At 35.3% G+C, this 25,659-nt stretch overlaps 1 protein-coding gene and 1 pseudogene across 1 annotated transcript in view; both read right to left on the bottom strand.

The window, feature by feature from the left end:
* The window catches only part of Kcnh7 (potassium voltage-gated channel subfamily H member 7), a 470,420-nt gene that overhangs the window by 103,391 nt on the left and 341,370 nt on the right, over nt 1–25,659 (bottom strand). The window contains 3 exon segments of the mRNA XM_004629866.1: nt 8,129–8,343; nt 16,317–16,337; nt 20,747–21,175. Of these exon segments, the coding sequence (XP_004629923.1) occupies nt 8,129–8,343; nt 16,317–16,337; nt 20,747–21,175 (665 nt within the window).
* Nucleotides 1,231–8,068, bottom strand: LOC105742011 (annotated as a pseudogene).

Genomic DNA, 25,659 nt, shown 5'->3' with positions numbered 1-25,659 from the left:
ATTTAAACCCAACTTACTCCAAAATTTATATAAGGTAAGTGGAGGAGAACTCAAACAGGACGTAGAAGTAGACACAAGTTTCCATTAGGCAAGCCTGTTATTGATACTTCTTTTGAAAACGGACTTTGAAGAAAAATCTGCCTTATCTCCAATTATTTCTATATCCTTGCTACTCTGATTCATTGTCACTAACTGTTCTGGTCATAATGTGAAGTTATGCATCCACATATTGTGTGTGTCCACTTGCCATGGTAAATTATAATTATCTTAGGGCTCAAATAAGGAAACAAAACAGAATCATGAAGATACACTTTAGAAACTGAAAACTTACCTCTGGAGTAAGGTGACTTTGGCTTTTTGGCCACTTCCACCATTTACTCGGGGTCTCCTATAAGTTAGTATCTCTTTCTAAACTTAATTCCTCTTTTATAAAATAGGGATGATAATAATAGTACCAAGTGTCATGTAGATTAAAATTGATTATCTACTAAACTACTTAGCGCCGATCCTGACATAGTAAATGTTCAATCAATGTCAGCTATTATTAAATTTACTGTAATTCTATTTTCATGCCAATAATGTACTTACATAAATTCTAAGTATTAGAAATTTAATTGGGTTTAAAATTCTATATGGGTTTAGAGATTATATGGGCTTTAAAACATTCGGAAGTTTCTTGTAATGTAAGGTTTTGTGATTATAGATAAAAGTAATTTTCTTCAGTTTCCGCAGAAAAGGCAGAAAAATGACACTTGTAATTGCATTAGTAAGTCTCTTTTTCTTCTTCTCTGAAGAGTAAATCTGATTCATTTAGGTTCCTTCATACATCTTATTTTCAGATGATATCTATGTGGATTTTCATTAAATTCACTAGACCCTTCAAAAGTGATGAAGACTAAATCGTAGAACTATTTGGTCATAATGTAACCAATTCTGAGTTAAGGGGAAACTTAAACTACTTTTACTTTCATAATATGATACGGTGTTGTAGAATATATTAATTAGCACTTGCAAATGCTATGTATTATCATATAATTGTACATAAAAGTTCCCCAAGTAATTTATGACACTTTGAATAGTCATTGTAGGTTTTATGTTTGTTGTCTCTAGAATCTACCTTGCATATAATTTATTATTCTCGTGTGTGTGTGTGTGTGTGTGTGTGTGTGTGTGTGTGTGATGGGAGGAGGAAGAGGGAGACAGAGACAGAGATACAGAAAGAGACTGAGATCAAGAGATTGACACTGCTAGCCTGAATTCATTCCTCTGTCTTTGCAATGGGCCACTGTTGTTTGGTTGTCTTCCTCTACAGTCTCCCCTCCAATGAATTTTTCTGGGGTTGTTGGCAGTCAAAAAGCTAGCCCCTAAAATGAGCACAGGAACAGTTGAGCAATTAGAGTGCCCTCTAGGAATGTGATGGACACTGTGAGGTGGCCTTCCTCGCTGGGTCACTAACTGTGAGCACATGTGCACTAAGAGAGCACTAGGAACTTGTTTCCATGAGGTGGGGAGTGAAGCCATCACAGAAGAAAGCATGGCCTAGAAATGGAGAGATGGCTCCAACATGTGCCCTGAATACACTGTGACCATGGAAAACTGCCCTTCACTTCTCAGTTATGTGACTACATAACCTGTGCCTCAGCTGTCCAATCATCTACCTGAGGTGGTCAAGTTGGGGATCTATGACATTCTGTCACGGTCTTGACTGACAAGATTCCAATCCATTGGAACCTGCTATGTCATCTTAAGCTCTTTTGATACTCTTATGCATATTCACGAGAGTATCACTTGTCAAAGCTAAGCACAACTCCAAATGATACAGTTCATTCTCAAAGTTAGCACAATGTTTGCCCTCTCACAACCTTCAGGAATAATGAAATCTTACAAGAGTGTAAACATTTGTTTTACCTTTACTTAAAATGGGGCAAATGTAACCGAAATTTTGATCTTTAGCTAAAAAACTACAATTGCATGATTAAGAGACCCTTCTCCTTGTCAACTTCCAAATCATTGTTTTGTTTCCTTAACTCTCTTGGAACTGGTAAAATGGACTGGACAATGCCTGAAATGTGCATGCTAGCACATCTCCTTATACCTGCTAGATTGTAGTAAAGGAAGCACACACACACACACACACACACACACACACACACACACCCCTATCAACATACACACCCTTATTCTGGGAATTATTTTCTACTCCCTCCATGAAGAGAGTATTCTTGATGCTGTGTGATTCATCAACTTGCAGAAATATTTCTGTTTTACCTTTCATTTCACCTTTTTGAAGCATTTGTGTTTTTAGGGGTTTTTTTGTGTGTGTATGTGTGTGTGTGTGTGCGCATTCAGGCTGTCACTACAGAGGTCAAACTTATAGTGATCCTCCTGTTTTCTGCCTCCCTAGTGCTGAGATTACAGGAGTGTGCCACCACTTCCAGACTCCAATGCTGACTCAGTGCACCTGGGGGTGGGGCCAGCGTGGCATGCAGTGTCAGGGATCAAACCCCGACCCCTGTGCTTACTTAAACCAGCTCTTCGTCCTCTGAGCTACCTCGACAGCCCCTCTTGAAGCATTTTTAATAACAGTGTACTTCTTGCCGTTACTCCTTTATACTTCACTTTTCACTGAGTGATCACATTCTTTGGCTTCTGGTTTTGAGCATCTTTCCTTTTAAGTTCCAACTTTAGTCTTTCAGTTCTTCCATTTTTAAGAACTACTTCCTTATGTTCATGAGTTGGACAGTTATCTGCCCCATTATATTCTGTAAGCTGTTCTTTATTTTTTTTTGAATAAAGAATTTTATGAACATCATCCTCCAGTCAGTTGAACAAACTGTCATCGTGTGATTAAAGTCTGTGAACTCAATTCCTCAGTCTTCTTACTAATGTCATCTTCGTATTGGATATCTGTTAGTGACACTGCGAGAGGTTTGTCTCTTCCTTCATGATTTTTATTTCTTTTTTTATTAATTTTATTGAGAAACAAATAGCAATGAGACAGTTTCAAAACAAGTTAGTAGGACAGTTATAATGATTAATACATTGCATATTGTTGTCTTCGTAAGAGTTATTCATAGTACAAGATGCAGACATGATATCCTGTCCAAACACTATTAGTACAAATCTTTCTTCTCGTTGAATTAAGAGAAAGTAGCTGTATATCTAGCCTATTTTGTATGTACAGATACAAAATGGTCCTTCATTTATATCCCCTTTTTTGTTTAGTTTTGTCAAAGGTGTGTATTCCATTGCCATTTAAATATTGTAGGTGCTTGTATCTTTTTGATGTATAAACTTTGAAAGAGTTGACGCATTTTCATACTCCTTGTTGTGCTCTTCCTTTTCCAATTTACTTAGCAATAAGGCCTTCTCAAGATCAGCCTCAAACGTTTCAGGTGCTGGCTGTTCATCTCTCTGTCCCTGTTCTTGTCAGTTTTCTTCTTGTTAAGCCTTTTCACTAGGTCTCAATGAAAGGTCCCGTTGAACATTATAACTGGATGGGAGGATTTTTGCAGAATTTTCTTAGAAGCAGGAGTCCTAAGCTTATTTGCTTCCCTCTGCTGCTGCCCTTTCTTTTATCTCCTTTTGTCTTAGTTGTAGTTGATTTGCTCTCCACAATTTGAGATTTTCCTGTATTTCAGCCTTTGCCTTTTCCAGGCTCGGAATCAGAACCACTGCCAGTATCAACTTGTAAGAGGGCAAATGAGAGGTGGTAGTGGGAACAGAGCTAAGAGCTGCTGAGGCCGTGGTATAGAGCTTTCTTTTCAAATGCTTCTGTCAAAAATAATTCTTCATTTCTGAATGAGCCCAATTCACCCACAGGCTGTGAGCGAGGCTCCAAAACTTCCTGGCAGCTGTGCAGACTATGACCCTGGGCAGTAGCAGCTTGAAACCAGGCCTTGGTGCTGGGCCTCAGCCTCTGCAGCCCAGGGCCACTCTGGGCATTCAGACCTGGCAGGGTCAAGGAGTGGGCGGAAAACAAGCTCTGGATCTGACCCAGGCAGATGATTACATTAGCCTTTGAAGTCAACACAAAAATTTGACTTCCAGAGTTTTTCAAAAAAGTAGATACTTCATATTATGCAGCTGTTAAGCTGTGCAGTTTTGTTGAAAGAACAACAAGTAACTAATGAATCATCCATACTTTTATGTTTGCTGTCTTAAAAGTTAAAGAAAAAATGTAGAATTCCAGTAGAACTTAATGATTATTGTTTATTGCCCATACTTCTTATCACTTTAGTTTTTCATCATTCCATAAAACTACTTCACTATTCAAAAGAAAGGAAGGAAGGAAGGGAGGAAGGGAAGAGGAGAGAGAGAGAGAGAGAGAGAGAGAGAGAGAGAGAGAGAGAGAGAGAATATAAAAGAAAAGGTCAAGTGAATTGTGGCATAAATAGCTGACCACAAATATGCTGAGAATCTCCTGGCAGAGAACCTCACTAGACCTGACATAAGAAATACAGAGGTGGCATAAAGCTTCGGTTATGACCAATGTAGTTTTATTGACTGCAAATAATGTTATAGGTAGCACACTTGAAAATTCCAAAGACAGTTGCTTGTAGCTTTTATATTTATAATGGCTCCCCAAATCTCCTGTGTCTAGGAATTGTTTTTGTTTTTGTTTTTGTTTTTTTGTTTCATCATAATTTTCTTTTATTTTGAAGAGTAAAAACAAGAGAAAGAAAACAAAAACAAAGACAGAAACAGGGTAAGATATAACCATACATACATTGCAGATGTTTTTGTTTTTGCTTTTGTAGTGCCAGAGATTGAACTCAGGACCTTGTATGTGCCAGGCAGGCATGTATGCCACCACGCTGTCTCCTCAGCCCGCTCCCTGTGCTCACAGAGTGACTGGGTCATGAAAGTGTTGTGCTCAGCAGGGTGAGTTTAGCAACTAAATGTGCTGTTGGAGGGCCTGATTGGAATTGGGTCACTGAGGACTGAGACCTGGCAGTATATACCACCCCACTCAACTTCTCTTCTCTCTCTGTGTCCCTACTTGCTGACTGCCATGGCCTTGTATCTGTTTTTGCAGCATGTCCCTCTACCTTACTCATGTGACTATGGACTGAAACAATGTAAGTCTTTCCTCCTTTAAGTTTCGGGTATCAGGTAATTTGCTCCTGTGATAAGAAGGTGGCTAAGGCAGATATGATTAACAAATTTCACAAACATTACAAGAGGAAGAGTCACAGTGTAGTTTGGCTTTCAAGTACTTAAATGAAATTTCTAAAGTCTTAGTCTACAGGAGGAATTTCTTAATATTTCATCTCTACCGTGTTGAATTTCGCATGTGAACAATTGAAAGTTTTGTAATAAGTTCTAAAGGCACATTAAAAAGAAGATAAAATGTTTAATAATTTTTCTTAGTGCATTTCTAACTGGTGTCATATCCAATTAAGGATCCTACTTGAACAAGAATTCTCCTTCAGTCACTGAATTTTTGTATGGGAAAAAAAAAAAAAAGCCATCCTTTAACCATCCAGTTCTAATGTTTCAACCTCCATAACAGCCCCTGAATGCCTTTTCCTTCTCTAAATGGTATTTTGTGGGGAGGACAGGATACTAAAAAATGTGGGGAAGTATGAATTATAGGAAAAATATGCAGCACCTTTGTCAATCCCAGACTTTCAATGACAAGGAGTCATCTTAATTTGGGATGTTATACAAAATATCATCTCCTGGGTAGTTAATATGCAGTATATATTTCTGATTTCTGAATAGTGAGGAGTCTAAGGTCAAGTCACTGGCAGGTATGGTGCCTGACAAATGCTTGCTATTTTGTTCACAGATAGTCATCTTCACTGTGTCCTAAACAAGGAGGTCAGAAAGCGCTTCACAAATGCATTAATATCGTTGATGAGGGCTCCACCTTGAAGACCTTATCGGCTCTAGACACCATTACACTGATGAATAAGTTCCAACATAGGAATTTTAGAGGAAAATATTCAGTCCATAGCAGTAGTTCAAAACACTTTTTAAACTGTTGAAACACATATTCTGCTATTATAATGCTAAATATAAAAGTCACAGGAATGTTAAAGATGAAGAATGAGAACTTAAAAGAATATCAAGCTTCTGGGCTGCCAAATAACTCAGTGGACTAAAGCACCTGCTTAGACAAGTGCAGGGACTGGGGTTCAATCCCTGGCATGCTATGCTGGCCCCACTCCCAGGGCACTCTGAGATGGCCACTGAGACTGGGCATGGTGGTGCACACCTGTAATCCCAGCAATTGGGAGGCTGAAAAATAGGAGAATCACAATGAATCTAATCTGTGTAGTGAGACCCTGTACTAAATACATTAAAAAAAAAGAATATCAAGCTTCTGATGGAAGCTTTCACATTTTAGCAAGGTATGAAGACATAGTAAAGAATTATCTACAAGGAAAAGTCCCCCACCCTGATAATCACTGACCCAGGAAACTATTTGTTTAAAGAAGATATATGGATCCCAAGTTAATTTTAGTGAAACTAAAACAAGTCAGTCCTGATATCAGTCTCATTCCTAGTAACCTTCATTAACAGAATCTTTATCTCCCCAAATTTATCTCTTTTTGTTCCCATATGTTAGGGTCTGTGTCTGGTTGCTCCCCCCCCCCCGAGGTTGTGTTGTTTTTCCTTCCAGCGTTCAAACGTGTGCCGAAATTTGGAAATGAGTTTATCTTAAATTCTAGGTTGCCTAGGTCTTTTAAGAAAAGGAAGATCTGAGAATATTCTTAGATCTTAGAATGTTCAGGCATTTCTTCTTAATGACAGTGGACTGGAGCCAAGGGGCACGATCTGCCTACAGGGGCTGCCATTGCTGCTCCCCATGTTCCCATTGCTTCTGCCTCCCCACTGGGGAGTCTGCACCACTCTGGTCCCACCATGTCCAGCCTTTCTTTTCTCTCCTCAAGTTTCTTATTCCCTATATATCCAAATAATGATTGCTGTCCACAAAATAATTTTAAAGAGAAACAAAGCTACAAATAAAATTCAAAAGCTATGGTGGCCGGGGAGATAGCTCAGTAGAATAAGCACTTGCCTGGCAAGCGCAAGGGCCTGAGTTCAATCCCTGGCTCTGAAAAAAAATCAAAGCTATCAAAATGATGTCAATAAGACACACAAAACGGTGCTCTATTCATCTGAAACTGCTATACCTATGTAATTTAAGGAGACCAAGACACCTACAATGCCTCATTACTACGCAAATATTAAAACGTATACTGGGGCTATTCTCACGAACGAATGCCATTTGTAATTTCTCATCTCAAAAATGTAGGTTGCTTCAGTCCACTTCTAACTGAGTCATAGCTCTTGCCCTGAAATTTAGGCTTGCACATGAAATGTACAAACAGGGCTACAGTGCTGATTATTGTGGCTATAATTACAGAAAAACATTATTAATTCAAAAAAGAGGTCAAGCTTTCCTTCATGCTGTTGTCAGTTTATGCAAAGGCTTGCTAAACAAATATACATAGCAGATTTTATAAAACCATTTAGTTCACAAATTTTAGAGTCATGAATTGCTAACAATATAAGTGCATTGCAAGCAAAAGTTAGGTACTGCTTAGGCTGGTATTTCAATACAATAAATACAAATCATTTTTATGCCTTCTGTGAGGCAGGACTTCCTGACAGTTAGCTTTTTCAACCTACTTCAAGTTGTAATATTTATTTGAAAACAATATTATATTGTTCCTGTGAAGTATATTGTGGTATTTTGAAATTTTATTATCTCAGACAGAACTTTTCCCCATGTTAACTGACCCTACTTAGTAGATACTAAACTTAACTGTAGGTTCCTATCAATCATGTAAAGCTTCCATAAATATAAGCCATTATATTTTTAGAATGCTTTAATAAGAGTTGATAGAAAAACATTAAAAATTTAAAGATGATGAGTAGTAGGTGAATCCCTACTACATCACAAAGAGTAGCAAGTTAGCCCAGTTTGGCTTTGTCTAGTCAGAGATAGGAGTCACACTATGTAGCTATACGTTACGGGTCACTCCAACATCCCAATATGCACAAGAGCACAAGTGAGTGCCTTACCTTCGTTGATAGTCACTACAAAAAACATATTTTATGCTTCAGAAAATAACCTTAAACATAGTTAAAACATAATAAATTTATTTCCTACCTGAGTAACTTTCTCTGTCACATTGTGGGTTCGTTCTTTAACTTTGGGTGCAATAATAGTTTTATCTGAAGAAGGAGGTGATGTATTCTTTTTTTCAGTTTTGACATCTGAAAAATTCAGAGTAAGCTGTGGAATCTTGTTAATGGTGCTGTATTTGTTGAGGTTTGAATCCGATGTGGAACCCAGGAGGCTTGACTTGATATGATTAAAAGGCCCTAAAAAAATTGGAAAGTGCTGGTAAGAAATGATATCAAGAAAAATGTTCAAAACAGAAATGGTTTCAAGTCTCCTGCTAATGATCCATGTCTTATGTGGCCCTGATTCAGTTACATTCATTCCTAATACACCCAGGTGATACCTGCACACAGAACTTAGGGTCACCTTCTGCCACATAGAGGGTCATGTGAGTATCAAGAAAAGCCTGGGTCTTGGAGTACTCCAGGATGGAAAATAGTATCTAAAGCCTTAGTTGGCTTTTTTTCATTCAAAACTGATAGAAGAAACTATTTCCTGTTATTGGCCAAATTCTACCTTCAAAGTATTCATGAATTCAGTTTTATAATCTGGGGACTATTCAGGGAAGAACTTGCCTAGGATTAAAATCATGTTGGCCATGAAATTTATGAATGGGCAGTGCATTCAGGAAGTTTATCCTGTACCAATCTGACTCACTCTTTCTTCCTTTGTCACTGAGAAGAAACAGTCCTCTGGGTCTTCACTTCTTTTTACTATTTATGTGAAATGCCCCCACTATGTCTTTAGAAGCTTACACCCAGGTGAACTGGAGAAGGGCAAAAGCTTGTGTGTGTGTGTGTGTGTGTGTGTGTGTGTGTGTGTGTGTACTCTATTAGAAATTTAAGAATCATGTGTGGTATTTTACATCCTTCTTTCCATTTTCCCCCTCATATTTAGATTAAAGAGTAAACACTTTTCAAGGAAAGAGAAAAAACAGCTCTGGCAAATATAACTCCTATTAGGAATGAGTATGGCTACGTAACAGAATGTGCTTGGGTTGGTCGTTTCCACTCATTCTGTTCCCACGATAGTCATCTGGCAAGATTGTAACACCCTTGCTTCCTTTGAAAGTGGTAGACTGACCATCAATATCTGAATCTTGCCTGTTGCACAGTGAGATGTTCCAAGCAGTTTCTTGTGCAGTGGGCATGCTATTTATGTAATTATTTGGCTGTTAAAAGTTAATATCAGGAAGAATTTTATAAAATCCTGGGTGCAAATGTGTTATACTGTGTTTTTCTGCCTCAGGGTGGTTAAAACATACAGATTTCATGAATGAAGTTCTACCTGGCATATTTTGCTTTATGTTTTTTTATTCCCATTGAGACTGACATAAATACATTTTAAGGTCAAAATGTTCTTTAAGCATCAAGCAAAACATAAATACTTCAAAATGAGATGCATAGGTTGCATATTTTAAATTTCAATGATTAGTCAACTCAGGTCAAACAATACTGTGCTAAGAGCAATACTATGCTCATTATTTTATTCATAGTTACTGTGTGGAAAAATCACACTACAATTTCATTTAAATTTGTCTGCTCATTTATTATAAAACTTTGAAATAACTTTAAGAAAACTTTTATGTGTTTAACAAATGTTATACCTCTTTAATTGCATTTCACTTTACTCCCTTGACGATGACAAGTTCATGTAGGTGAAAATATTATTGAACTCTCCAAGCATTTATTGCCCAGGTTTGCTTATTTGTTTACAGAGGTCAGAGTAAAACATAAAATCAAGTTAGACATTACTATGTTCAGATAATCTCTGACCAAAAGACCGTTCTCCAGGTCCTCCCAGATATCTTCACTTATTTATTTATTATTATAATATATTTCAGATCATAGTCTATTGTTTTGAGCATGCTATATCTATAGTTAGGCAGACATTTTAATATTTTAAATTTTTATAACCTTCATACTAGTTATTCATTGTCTTTCCCTAGTTCTAATGCTACACTTTCATGTTTCTTATATTTTAACTGCATTTGGATAGAGATAAGACACTGTTGATAGCAGAATTCATGTACATAGTTAAATTGTTTAAAAATCCTTCAAATTCACATCTGAGTTCTCTTTCTATATCACCTTTCTTTATGTTGAATTTCTGTGGCAAACTGTATGCAAAAGACGTTTTGGGTAAGATCCAGACCATCTATGAAGACAGACAAGCCCAGTTAGCATACTTTAGTTGCTTTTGTTACTACCAGTTCCAATACAATGCACTGGCTATCCTTAAAATGCCGCAGTCTCCACAATGGCAGCCCTTCACCAGCGGGGGCATTTGTGAGGATATTTCCAGATTTCATATAAATAGAAGAATTTGAAAATCAATCACAATCATCTTGAAAAATTGTTCCAGTGTCCCAAGGGACATTTGTGGAACTAAGAAGACTGTCTGTACTCTGAATCTTGAACAAGTTTCACATAAAATTAATAGGACTATAAATGTTAATATAAACATTAAAAGTTTCAGAACTACCATGCTATGAGGAAAAAAGCTAATATTGCTTTGCCTACAGCTTTGTTAACATTGGTTAGTTACTTTGGGAAATTGTGTTCCTGAGCATTATATTCTTTGTGGTGTCCTTGTGTTGAGCGGCCAGCACAAAGCTCTGGAGTTCAGGTCACAGATTGTATCGTACTTATCATATGCAAATAAGGAAACTAAAAGATTTGGGACCTTTTGGCCTATTGGTGGAGCAAAACTTATTAAATTTGCAGATAATTGTAAGAATCAGGTTAAAATCATGAATAATAATTATTTAAAAATATTTAGCTTTATTATTCTATGCATGTGGAAAGATAGATATAGGAAATGAAAATCTGTGTGCTAAATAATTAAACAGTTAAAATTCTTTATTAGTCTCAGGATTGCCAGTTGGTGTTCAGTCCCATTCTCATAACTCTTCGCAGATCTATCAGCCCTTCTTGGGAAAGTTTTAGTGGTCATTTCCTCAATTCATCTTTCACTTTGTATTACTTAAAGCATAAGCTGATAAGTTATTTAAAAATATGAATATCACTATGACATCTAGTGACTTTTTCTTTTGTGAAATTATTTTTTATTGTTTTTTATCACACAGGGAAATATTTTGACAGAATATTTGAATTTAAGAGCCAAGTCACATGTAAGAAACTTATACTTTCTAATTTCTCTCTAGTATTTTTGTTATATTATTATTTTGATTATTTTAACCTTTTAAAATTCATATATATGAATATATGTACATGTATGATATATATGAATATCTAAGTTTTATTTATTCCAAATACCAGTTTTTATTTTACTATGCATCCATATACCTGCATTATCATTTTATTAGTTCACATATGGAATGTTTCCTTCTGTCCTTAATGGTTTTAAAGGTAATATTTTTTCTTACATATAACTGTTTCATTATATCTTCTATTGTATTTATAGCTGAATGCCAGCATTTTGAAATAACTATCATTTGATTATAAACTACTTTCCTTTTAAGACTCCTTTATATTACCTTCAGGAAATCATTTTGATGTTTTAGATATATGTTAAATTATCTCTGAATTTCATAGCATGTTAATAAATTATAATGAAATATTTTTTGAAACAAGCAAAGATAAAATCACTCTAGATGGTTTAAGTAGATTAATTTAATAAATTAAGCATCATTTAATATACTACTTAAAATAATTAATGCATGTTACTTAGATCAGGAACTGCAAGTTATTGCATCCTGTGAAATGAAGATCGTCATGATTCTATTGATTTTGAATCTGATTTTTGTAGGTAAAAGTCTTCTAGAATCTTCAAGATGGTCAATGTTGGCTTAGGTTCCTCTAAAATTGTATTTATATTCTAATAAAAATATTCAATGATTTATGGTAAGAATGAATAATACATTTATTTCACCAGCTCTAAATTGAGCCTGACAGAATAGGAGGTCAAATAGGCCTAAGAGGCGAGGACCACAGAGTGGAATGTAGGCTTTCCCACCTCCTATGTCTACATTCAGAGAGGTCTTTGTGAAGGACACAAAGGTGAAAGGCAGCCTCACTGAGAGATTATGAACAGAGGAATTTAGGAGTCTAACAAAAGAAAGGAGTACACTCTGAAAAACAAAGTAAATGAATTTAAAGAAAATGAATGGGTAGAAGTGAGAAATATAATTGATTCTGCTGAGAGGAGCATACAACTCAAAAGTATACAGAGGGATTAAAGTGTTGTAAAGTAGCATTTCTAAAAAGGATGACCAGATTAAATTATTCAGTATATTAGAAGGGATAAAACAGATGACCAAGTAAACTAAGCCAATGTTTAGATAAAGCTTTTTATATGTTGCAAATGTCTGGTTAAATATGAAGTGGACAATGTGTGACTATAAGATTATTCTACATTCAGAGTCAGGCTGTAGGATAAAAGAAAAACTTGGAAAAATTTCGGTGAAAAAATTCAAAATTTACATGATTATGATATTTAAATAGATTATGAATTATGAAACATTAAAGAGTATATTCACTTTTAGACAGTATAGCTAAAGACATCTGAAATACATATATATTTCTAAAATATATTCTTGAATAAATTTAGAATTTATTCTTGAGGGAAAATGAAGCAGAAATGGATTAATTATAGTTTTGAATCACCATGTCTGTGTACAATATTTCTTAGGATATTGAACTTACCGTTTAAAGTTTAATAGAACTTAAAGTGGTTAACAATGAGGAAAGCATTTAGTAATTCTTATAAAATAACCTTGCCAGTAAACACAAGGCAGTAAGTTTAGCCTGTAGAGACATTATTAGAAGTAATCATCAGATTACTTGTATTTAGAAGGCATAATTTGTGTTCCACCAAATGTCATGTAATTTACAAAAGAAAACTGTCATCAATGAAAAATAAATTTGCAAATCCTTTTAAGACCACAAAATTCTGGATAATAGCCAATGTAATTTATGAGAAACAAGTTGTATGAAATTGATTTATTTCCTTCATGCATCTTGATGGGTTCTTTATCAGTGTTCTGGCTGGTGCGCAGGTGAAAGATGAATAAATCTTTGCACTAGTTTTGTTTGACTCACATGGCAGACTCACAGACTGTTGGAAATTAAACACACCAATATAGAAAAGTACAGCTCTTCTTGACAAAAATAAAGAAAAGGACATTATAAAAGGGGCAAAATTCGATCAATTTCATCAATGATATTTATTAAAATATAAGGATTAAATTATGTATTGATGATTTTAAAGGAAGAACAGGTGGAGAAGCTGCTAAGATTGAGGTTAAAATCAGTTTATGAATGACTGAAGTGAGATTAGGTACCCCTCTCTCAGACTAAATAAGTTATTAAAAATATAATACACATATCTATATATATTGTGTATACAATTTATTTGAAGTTGGTTTTTTGCTCCTTGATAAAAGGTTACACTTTATAAAAAGGAAAACTGAGGAAATTATTTAAATGAAATAAAATAGAACCAAGAAGGTGAAGTGGAAAGCATTTTAATCTGGAAGAAAAGTACCAGTTGGTTGTGTTGGGATTATAATATTGTGTCAGGGTTAGCATAGCCAGAGACACTGTATAAGTATTTCTGAATAATAGATATAGGTGAGGTGGAAAGAATGCATTTTAGTAAGCCAGATTTAGGCTGGTTCTTTGTGCAGTAGGAACTAAAACAGACTTCCCAAGACAGCTAAAGAATGGCCTCTTCTGGAGACAAAGATGCTGGTGCCACGTGTGCAAAGGAATCAGCCAAAATCTCACCTAAAGGAAAAAAATCAGATGATGTTGAAGACCCTCCCAATATATTCCTAAATCACTTTGTCTTGTAATAAACTATTTTTGGTTGAAATAATTATTGAACTAATTCATTGTAATTATGCATTTTGTATGCAAAGCTGTTTAGAATTGTATTTTTTATTTTGTAATTTAAAAAATTTAAACATCTTAGAAACAAAACTGAATTTTATTTATTTTTATTTATTTTTTTTGGCAGAGCTGGGGATTGAACTCAGGACCTTGCGCATGCCAGGGAAGTGCTTATTCAGCTGAGCTATCTCCTCAGCGCAGTATGAAGTAATCTATATTTAAGTCTCCAAATTCATTTACCAGACCTTTTTTTTTTTTTGTATTTTAGGGAAGGGTGTACAGGGTGTTTAGGGTCTCACTACTAGATCAGACTCACTGTGATCTGCCTGTTGACAGCCTCCCAACAGCTGGGATTCAGGTGCATGCCACCACACCTAGTCTCAGTTGCCATCTCAGCATGCACCAGGGTTGGGGTCAGCACAGCAGGTCTGAGGATTGAACCCCTCATCCCTGTGCTTGCTTGCAGGTGCTTTAATCCACTGAGCTATTTGGCTGGACATCCAAACATTTTAAAATCTTAATGTATTATTCCTCATCTAATTAATATAGTAATTAGCCCGTGAAACTCTTAAAGGGGAAGGTACTTCAATATTATTTAATAGTTCTCAAAGCTAGAACATGAAGAAATAATGAAAACTTGGGAAGACATATTTACATTAAAGTTGTATTAAATTTTCAAATATTTCCTCTGATTTAGGGGTTTCATTTTATAATTATCAATATGTTAAAAATTCTACAATGATTTAGAAAACATTAATCCCAAATTCTGATATGTAGTTCTACTGTTATTGAACTGAAATCATATTTTATTCAGACTATTTCTACTGCAAGGTAGAAGAAGGAAACTGAAGATGAAGAGTTGATTTAATGAATTACATCATAAAGTTAAATCCAAGATGAATGCAGTTTGACAGGTGAACTACTAACTTCAACATGAGCCTGTCTAATCTTCTATTTATTGAGGGAAAAAATCATTTCATTTCAGAAAAGCACTAGAAATTAATGTCTACCAATTCACTGCCAACTGTTAAATACTAAGCCTGTCATATGCCACACAGGCCAAACTTATCTATATACTGTTTCTTGAGGTTACATTCTCAGTTGTATGACAAAAATCATCCCCCATACTGACAATAATTTGACACTAATTTGTTCTCTTTTAGAAATCACATTGGACAGGCCAAGGGCAGAACAATTATATACAATGTATGGAATCCTGTGTCATTCTTGGAGTTAAGCTGCGAAGTCCCTTATTGAAGTGCTTACAAAATGAAGTTTGGGAGCAATTGCTACAATTCCATCATTTTTAAATTATCCTGGGCTGCTGACTAGAAAACATTCTTGACTTTTACTGCTATTAATTCGTAATCAGCACCAGCTTTGACTTATTTAAGGAAGCAATGGAGAAATCAGTACATGAAACTGCACAGTGGTTAGAGTACCAATGACGTATAGAAATAGCTAGAACAGTAAATTCTAAGTAATGATGGTAACTGGTGGAGACGTGTTCATGCAACACACATGCACAAAACGAGTCACTGTCACCATTTGCACATCCACAACAGCATGCACAGCCTAGGCCAAAAGACCAAATCAAGAATTTTCAATTTGAAAAGAACAATATGGTTTTCATGTTCTACTGTGATATAGTAGAAAACAGAAATGAATTTCAAATGTTTAGCCAAATCCAAATTTAGGCAGAGCTTTGTCCAATTAAACAATATCCTATGGTAGCTGTAGGTCAAACTTTTGATTTCAGAATAATATATAACACAGTTTAAAAATGATCAAAATAGAATATAAAAATATAAAATGACTCTCATGCATGTACAGTATACTACTACAGTAAGCTTAAAACCATACCCCCTGCCATCCAGGAACGTGAAACTAGTTTTAAGGAAACAAAAGAGGAACAAATCAAGTAATGCTGTCATATAGCACTTTTTTTCATTTTTAAATTTAATCATTATGTTAGAAATTTCCCCTGAGATAGGCTTATGTGCTTATTTTTACAATGAAATATATTTAGCTGTATATTTGCTTCTTTCCCGATGATTTAAATATTTATGAGGTGATCATTGTTATCCTATGAGTGCATTCTTGTAGGCAAGAGGTGTTCATTGTTATTTGGATGACACAGCTGAGCCAGTTAACAATGTCTCCAGCAAAATCAAGCCATGATGTCTCCACCAGGCACCTGGACTAGCTAACGGCAGCATGGAGAGGTTGCACCGAACAGGGCATACAGCAGGCAAGTTGACATGCCGAGAAAAGGGGCACTGTGAGCGTCAACGGTGAAATTTGAGTTTGTACGTTACCTTTGACATTGCGACCATTGTCTGTTTTGAGCATACAAGGACAAAAAGAAGAGAGAAACATAAAAAAGAAGACTAAAATTATCGTATAGACACCGAATTACCTTTGTAAAAACAATCATATAAAATAGGATATGATGACTGAAAATGTATCTTTGGTTGAAATGAACATTGGGTACTATTGAGCCAACAAAATTCATTTAGTAGAAATATCTGCCATAATAAACACTCTTGGTTAAGTATAGGAAATAATTATTTCATCTAATTTAAATGGATTCAAAGCATAGATTTTGTAATTGTGACAGTTTGGAGAGAGATATCCACAGTGCCTGCAGTTGTGATAAACTTCAACCTTGTCAGATGACAATGCTGGTTTCCCCTGAGGCATCACTTACACTCTGTTCAAGGGAAGATCACACATTTGTCATGTTAAGTTTTTTTTTTTTTTGTATAATGTAACCTACCATGTTAATGAGGAAAAATGTCACTAAGATAACAGTTTAATAAACCAAATTGCATTAATCATAATTTTGTTATTTGCCCCCTAACAGATGTTTAGCAGTGTATATTATTTAAAAAGTCAACCTTATCAAAACATAGAAACTATAACTAAAAGAGTCATTATTGGGCAATAACAATAGCGAAAACTCAGTGAATTTGACTATATAAAGAAAATGTGTATGTCTTTTATTTAAGTGATAAGAGCATACTCCCTGGAATATTTAGGATTTTTTTAAATGGTCTGTTTTTAAATCTCAGAGTGGATTGATTCTAGATTTATTTTTAGACTGAAAATCTAAACTTTGAATATGTGCGACTAACAAAATATATCTTACTAGCTTTGAAACACAAGCTTAAAATAAATGAAGTCACATCAAACCATTCAAATATATCAAGATTTGAAAAATCTGTTCCACAGTTAGTGGACAAATATATTATCACTACACACATTTAAAGTCCTAGAAATAGCATAATTATTTCCAAGCTTACATTTACAGCATTCCAATAGTGTGACATATTGAATTACTAGAATAGACTTGACATAGATAGAGATACATAAATAAAATGTTGCTGTTGATGAGAACTTTCTTTCCTCTTTGAGGGAATCACAAGAAATTAATTGGGATGGAAGAGATTTGATTACACAGAAATAATTTCTCAGTCAAAAGCTTGGTCTAAAAACCATTAATAAAAGAAAAAATTTCTTGTAAGCACCCATGAATTATATATAAATATAGTCTACATCTTTAGAAGTTATAAAGATTTAAATATGCTTAGAAAGTTAATAAAAGGTTACATTATATAAAGGCAGCTTTAATGTCTCCAAACATAGTACAAGGTCTATGCTAAACACAGTATTAAGACCTTGTTGGACCTCCAGGTACTGTAATGTTGCAGATATTAGAATAGTTAGAATCCTTTGTAGCAATTTGATAGACTAATTTCATGTCTGTTAAGTCTAATGGTAAACAATTGAGATTTGCATTTTGTATGTGTATTGTAAATTTTGTTTGCTTGGAAATGCATTTTTATTGAATTTTCAAATGTATAGGAATATGTGGACTAGAAAGATTCTAGTCCTTCACCAAGATGGTTTAAGAAGGGCAGTCCTAAGATGCCTGGATAAATGGGAGGATTACATAAGCTGTTATGAACTAATAATACATTTGCAAAATATTTAAAGTTCTGTAACAATAGCCTATGATAGGTAAAGTGAAACAACAATGTGTACAAAATTGTGTATGTAGGATTTAACCTGTTAGCTCAGTTTTATGGATTCATAAAGTTAAAATGAATTGTGTGGTTTTTCCATCTAGTTTAACAAACAACTCGGTTTTAAAATATATATAAAATTATGTAGTCTTGGGAAGAACAGTGTCTTCTATGTCTGTAAGCGATTTTGTGCCTAACATGCTCTAAAGCTAAAGTATAAAATGTCTTATAAATTTATTTGCCTGTAGTCACATGATGACTTCTGTATCCCAAGGAAGTGATATATTTTCTGAAAATAACCTAGTTTGGGTGCAGAGAGACACTGAGGATGCTCTTAACACCAAATGTCCATACAGAGTACTTCTAATGAAAAATAAATATTAAGTCACCCTTTTCTACAATTTTGTCAGTAACTGTGTGCTAAGTGGGGATGAAATAGCTTGAAAGCAATAACATTTTGAAACCTGGTTTGAGCTACAGAGAGCCACTATCAAAACAAGGACAAAATCTGTAGGATGTACTGATTATGTATCAGTTTGATTTTCAAATTTAATGTTGCTTAACGTTATTATCCAATAACTCAAGTTGTCAAATCTCTGAAAGGACACTCTTCGAAGAGTTGTTATGTTTGTTAAAGATGGTCATGCTAGCTGGACCAACTGAAAGACACACTGCTCACTTGAATTGCCTTCTAGGATTTATGGTTGTCATTCTGCCATAGGATTCAGTGGTTCAGGGCCAAATTACATAGGTTTCATTCTGGCAGGGAATACTCAGTTCACCACTACTAGAAGGTATAATTCTTTCGAGATTACCCAGTTTAGGAATTGCCTTTGATTTTATTTTTCCTTTGAGTTTCTTTTGACTATAGATTAAAATGGGTGTGCTACTGCTTTTGTAGTTTCTCAAACCTGTCGTATAGCAAAGTGCTATTTCTATTTTGAGATTTGTGGTTATCCTGCTGAATTGTTTTCCTGCCAACTACTTTTCTTTCAACTTCTTTGCTTCTTTTACTTCACTGAGTTATTCCTCTACATGAATCAAACCTAAGACTTTGGTTTAAGTTTAGAATACTATGGAATGATTAATTTACTTCTTGACGTATATGATTTTGAAATTAATTATAAACATGGATTGCTCAATGTCTAATCCACATTTATTGAGTATTTGCCATAAAATGAACTGATACTTCTGATAAGAATGCAGAAGTAACTCTGCAGGGTTGCCCGTACTAGGACAGCTCACAGCAACATAGCTGTGTATATCTAACCATGAGGACAGATACATATTATGCAATATATGTACAATATAACAAACTTTGAACATGCCAAGTGTTCAAAGTGTGAAATATTTGATTCTTGTGGGTTGGGAAATAGGAAATGGGTGCCTGAAATGAGATATAGTGTGAAAAGGGCAGAAGTGGGAAAAGCATTTTATCCAGAACAGTGTAATCAAAGAGAAAAAGCCACATTAAATTTCTGGGCACCTGCATAGCATCTTGGTAAAATTTAGAACAGAGTAGAGATTACAGTAGCTGGCCTTGTGTGGGCAAAACTTGATGCAGGAAAAGCACCTCGCCACTGAGTAAAGTCCATGGTACTCCTCTTTCTGGCATCCTGAAGGTAAGATTCTGTTCTAAAAAGCTAACTGCCAAGTTCCATGGGGGATGAGAGCATTTGATGAGATGAGTAGAGAAGGAGAGCAGGCCTAGTAGGAGCCTACACCTGTGAGAATTGGAGAAGAGGGTCTGATGTGTCCACACAGACATGTTGAGTGACTCACAAATCCTTCTTGCAGCTGGGTCTCAGCAAAGAGCAGGGAAGAAGGAAAAGAAGTGTAGCTTGGATTTGATTGTGGACCGGAGGAACACGCAGGCCCGGGTGTGAAGCCAGACTCTGACCCTGACTAGTTTTGTAACCTTGTGTCAGGTATTTATTTGTTGTAGCTAAGCCTCAGTTTCTCGTCTATAAAATAGGGCTTAAACTGGTTCCTAATTTATAGAGTTGCTAGGAAAAACAAGAGAATTAAAGTGTGTCAATCACGTTCATCGCCTGGAGCGTAGTGAATACTCCACAGGTGATGGCCATTATCATGCTAATGATGAGTTGTTATTGTGGCTATTTATAGTCCCTATGTTCACCATTGGCTCGGGAAAGAATATGAACACAGAGAGAAGCCAGACAAGAATACATAAATTCTCACTTTGTCTTTCAAGTGGCTTTGTGGGGTTCTCCCCACCAATCCTTTCCTCGCCTTCTTTCTAGCCACCATCTCTGTCAATACATCACATTTCCTATCCCTCCATTGGTTGAAAACGTAGTTCTGTGATTGTGGCACACTTATCTTATGTGGATGTGATCATTGCTAAACATAGCAGAGTTAATTATGCTTGCGGTGAGAATGTTTATCACCTAGACCCATCGTATATTAAGCATCGATTAATTAACACTCTACGTAGTGGGTAGATACACGGTGATCGATTGTACCATTTGAGAAACACAGGGTAAAAGAGGCCAGAAGAATCCAAATTACTCATGAAGGTGCAAAGAGAAAATGAAGAGCAATTCTGAATGTAATACCTACATTTTAATAGGCTTTACTCACAAGTTTTCTTTAAAGGCACAAGGATTAATGTTGATATTAAAATCAATATGGAAATAATTCTTCATTACTCATTAATCTATTTTTCTATGTTTTTTAAAAAAGAAACAACAACGTACCTTCACTGGCATGTCGGTCTCTAAATATGCTTTTGGGGTGGACACTGAATCCCTCTATGTCATGGACTGAAGAGGCCCTTCGCATGCTACAGAGGCTTTCCCGGGATCTGGAATGGGTGAGCTGGGAACTTGATTGCAGCATGTCAGGGTAGAGTCGGTCCCATTGTCTTTTAGGTGAGGAATGGTCAAGAGGTCCAGATATGTTCACCAGGGGAGAGCACTTGCTGGGTTGTATCAAGGCTTTCGTATCATCTGCTTCAGAAGGACTGCAGCTTTCTTTTGTAGGAGACTTAAAGTGCTTCATGGCCACTGAATCATCACTGTGCTTAGATGAATCAATTATGACAACGTCAGGGTCTTCTTGTGGTAAGGACTGCTTTCTGTAAGAGAGAACTCTCAGACCAGGGAACTTGAACCCAAAAAGTTTCCCTATAAATGGAGATAGGAAAGATCATTATTACGAGACAGTGTGGTATATCCTTTACACAAAACAAGAATTGTTGACTCCTACTTAAATACCATGGAAAAATAATTATTAATCCATACGCAGTTATAGTTGGAATGAGGCGCATCAGCTGGACCAATATGATTATAGAGATAAAATACCAAATGATCTCATGATTAGCTATCTCATTATCTAGGTTAGATGACAAGAAACTTTTATCACCAATAAACTAAAAATATATATCCACAGGTTAGATAGAAAAAGATGAGATCCCATGTCCTAAGTTGGAGGAGTGGACGGAGAATGAGTACGGTGTATCTATGTGCAGCAGGGGCTGGCATGCTGGGAGTGAAAGAGGAGGAGGAAGGTGGAGAAGATAGGCCCTCACATCCGGTAAGGCTTTGCACTCATAATATTGTGGATTGAGTTTGGGTAGGGAAAGTAGGGTCAACTGTGAGCCAGAGGATTCTTATTAAATATGAAATTCTTGATAGGATTTGGTTTCCAAAGACATGTATTACAAAGCTAAGAATTTCTTTCTTCCTTCTTTTTGCGGTTCTTGTTGCCACTCCAAAATCTGGGAGTTTAGCGTGAAGTGTTACGCATGCCTCAAAGTGGATGCATAAAGGACCGCTAAGTGTGAACATTAGAAGGTGGAATTAGAAATTTACATACCAATTCATAAATATATAGAAATTAAGATAGTCAATAATAAAGTATCTACACAAACATGTTGGTAGTAAACATTACAAATTAAAGCAATTGGGTATTATTTTTATGCCATTAAGTTTATCATTGGTCTGGAGAGATGGCTCAGTAGAATAAGCACTTGCCTGCCAAGTGCAAGGGCCTGAGGAAAAAAAAAGTTTATCAGTAAAACACACACACACACACACCAAAAAAAAAAAAAAAAAAAAAAGAAAAAAAAACCCAAAAAACCCCTTGTAACTTCTAATACTTTTGACAAAGAATACTGGTGACTGTTCCGATATTTTGCTGGTGGGGTTGAAAGACATCTGCAAATATTTGCTTAATTAAATCTCTATACTTTTTGTTTGGCTCAGCAACTCATATACAGCATATTGCAAAGGCTTATAAACTAGAAACAATCTGAATATCCATCAGCAGGAGAATGGTTGAATAAGTCAGGGCATTTTCATATGGTGGAATCATATGATACAATAGTCTTTAAAACTAAAAGTCATACATGCTTTGATTATAAGGTTGTTAAATAGTGTTAAACTGAAAAGCAAGTTTTGAATCGGTGTTTATAAAATTATTTTACTAAACAATAAAAGTCTATATTTTTCATAGAATTCTTAGGGTAGCAGAGAAATATGTGGAAGAACACAGTGCAAACTTGTAATATTGACTAGCCAGTGGAATGGTTTGGAAGTAGATGGTTATAATGTATTGCATATTTCTTGTTTGTTTCTGTTTACTACATCAAATGTGAATTCTTATATACATTTAAAAATAATTCTAAAACATGTAAAATTGCTACCATTGAAAAAATATGAAAAAATAAGAGAAAGCATCCTAACAATATCTGTAATCCAGCATTTTCTAAGTATTATTTGCAAGAAACTGTAATTTGTAATTCCTTTTGCTAGTATAATAGACTGGGTCCATGTCATCTCCAGTTTTATAATTACATGTTACTTTTTTGGTCAGTCAGCTTGGATCTTTGAGTTATATATTTTCTATCTTCTTACATTCTTAAATATCAAATATCTAGATATTATGATCTCTGTAAACATATTTCAGATATATTTGTTACAACTGGTTTTCAATGAAGTAAAGACAGTCATAAAACTTGCAAAACATTCTCAAAATTGATGAACTTTTCTCTATTTTGAATTCATTCCTCCAGTCCATGCTCCAACCTACACATAGATGTGCAGTTCTGTCTTTAATCCAATGACCTATAACTGAAGATCATTCTAGATATCATACCCTTACCAATCTTTATATCCAAATGTCAGTCCTCTAATTTCATTCATTGTACCTTCTGAATATCTTTCCGTTTCGACTGTTTTCATTTCCACTGTTCCTACCCATCTAAGCTACTGTAATCATTCACCTGGTTGTTTGCCACAAGTTGCTACAAACGTAGCATCTTTTATATTTACATCATTATCTTCCATCTTTCACAAAATAATTTTTTATTTAAAAATTCACCATTCCTCTTCCTGCTTTGGGACTGAAAAGAAAACTATCAGCATCCTTCAGCTTCAGCTATTCTCCTTGTTCTCTTTAATACAGCAATAAGACTTTCTAATTCCTCTGGAGGTATCTGCGACTTTCAGAGTCAGGGCTTCCTTGTGTTTGATCTTTTCTTTCTGCCTCCTAAGCTCACCCTTTAGGCATTAGCCCCAATGCTATTTCCCTAGAGAAGATTTTTATTCCTTCTGAACCAAGTTAACACTCATTCCTACTTTTCACCACTATTAATGAGTGTGCAGTTATTGATTTTCTGGTTAACACGTCCCTCCACAGCAGTAGTACAGGCCACATATGCAAAGGGCTGAGTCTTTTTTTCAGCAGCAAGCCAGGACCTGGAAGAATGCCTGAGCATGAAAAATGAGTTTCCACAGACAAGTGCTAAACTGAACTGATGATGTGATCAATTTTGACTATGAATGAAGTTGAATATTGAATTGTTTTGCATAATTAAATAATCTTAACTTCTAGAACCGTATGTATTCATATTTACTGAAAATGATTGATAAAATCTCCACCATCATGGAAATGGAGAGCTCTGTGTTATGCCTTATATATCTCATATACTTCTCATTGCTCAAATTACCTTTTAGAGATGTTATTAATTGCGACTATTCTCGTTCCAGTGAATACCCAGAAGTATCTTCAAGCTCTTCATCACCTAGTAAAGTTTATGTAAAGTACCCAGTATAGAACATTTTAGAACTAAATAGGCTAATTTATTACTGTAAAATTTCAATTTGTAATGTAGCAGTTAGCAGTGTTAAGCATAATTGAAATAGGTTTTATCTCTCTAGTAAAAGACACAACACAATATAGGGCTAAGTACCAACTACAGTAACCAATCAGTTCAAACAAGATTAAATATCAATGCATGATGATAATTGTTTTGTAAGATTTCTTACATATTTCTGCTAGCAACTTTTATACGTGCTTGTAAATTGCCAAGTTAAAAATTAGTGAACTGCATCAAAGTCATTTGATTAGTTTTTAATGCACATGAAATTGGGTTTTAAAGTAGTTTACAAATCAATTTTGCAAGCTTATTACAAAGCACTGAAGGTCAATGCATGCTTGTATTCATTCTTCATCAATTACATTACCCTCCTCCTTTAAAAAATGGTTCACTGGCTTTCTTAAATTAATGACCACACAAGGCATTTAGTTTGCTCCTGTAGTTTAGTCATATCCAAGGTGGTACAGATGGTCTTTTCTGCATCACTAGGCTAATATGACCATGTTATATTGCATTATAGATTTAGTTGTCTAAATGTAGCTCATCTGGAAAGAATGCACATTGAGAAATTTGCTCAGTGCTAGCACTTTCAAGCCTGAAATGTAAAATATACATAAGTGCACATTTTTTATGGATCTTCACATTGAAAAAGTCCTTTACATATTCAGTTTATTATATTTTCTAACTTGAATAATTAGAACAGACACTAGCCTCTTATCATGTGAAATGCTTAGTAAATATCATATATGAAAAACAGCCTAAGAGTCCACACACTTCAGTGCCTTCCCAGAAAAGAACAATAGGTACTGATTTAGCATTTGCCTGAACATGGTTTTGTTTGACTTACCATTCTTCTTAATCTGTCAAAGTATAGAGCTGCTAACACTTCAAAATGGTAGGGAAATCATCTTCCTTGGTGAAAAATAAGTGTTCTCAGAAGTCTACATTTACTTTTAATCACTGAAATTCCTCACAACTCTATGTTTCCAATCATTTCCTCAGTTCAATTTCTCATTTCTGCACACTTTTAGAACTTTGATTATTTAGTGATTTTTTTAGGCCAATAAAGAAATAAAAGTGTTTAACTCTTGCTTGGTTCTGCTTCATAGAATTATGGGCTGAAAAGCAGAGAGAAATTTAAGTGCAAATAGTCTTACAGACTAGAAATTGTGGTGATAAAAAGAGGACTTGCTGTGTGTGTGTGTGTGTGTGTGTGTGTGACAGTCCAGAAGCAGAGGTCTTTCTTCTCATGAAGGATGCAGGTTGGCTAGAAAGTATCTTCAATTGGATTCCTGGGAACAAATTGTCCAAAAGGTTTAATGGGCAGTAATTTCAGGACTGGTATCTATAAGGAAGACAGGCTTGGAAAAAGGAAGCTAAAACTATTATCTGAATGTAACTGATGCTTCAGCTAAGCCTCTAAGCCGGCTACGGGGCGAGTCCTTTGGAGTTGCTGCTGCAGCTATAATTGTTCTCATGGCTTGTTGTAGCATTAACTCCCCTTTGACC

The sequence above is a fragment of the Octodon degus genome, unplaced genomic scaffold (assembly GCF_000260255.1).
Source record: "Octodon degus isolate 3935 unplaced genomic scaffold, OctDeg1.0 scaffold00032, whole genome shotgun sequence".
NCBI classification, from domain to species: domain Eukaryota; kingdom Metazoa; phylum Chordata; class Mammalia; order Rodentia; family Octodontidae; genus Octodon; species Octodon degus.
The sequence above is the reverse complement of the archived record's forward strand: the minus strand, read 5'-3'. Positions and strand labels throughout refer to the sequence as shown.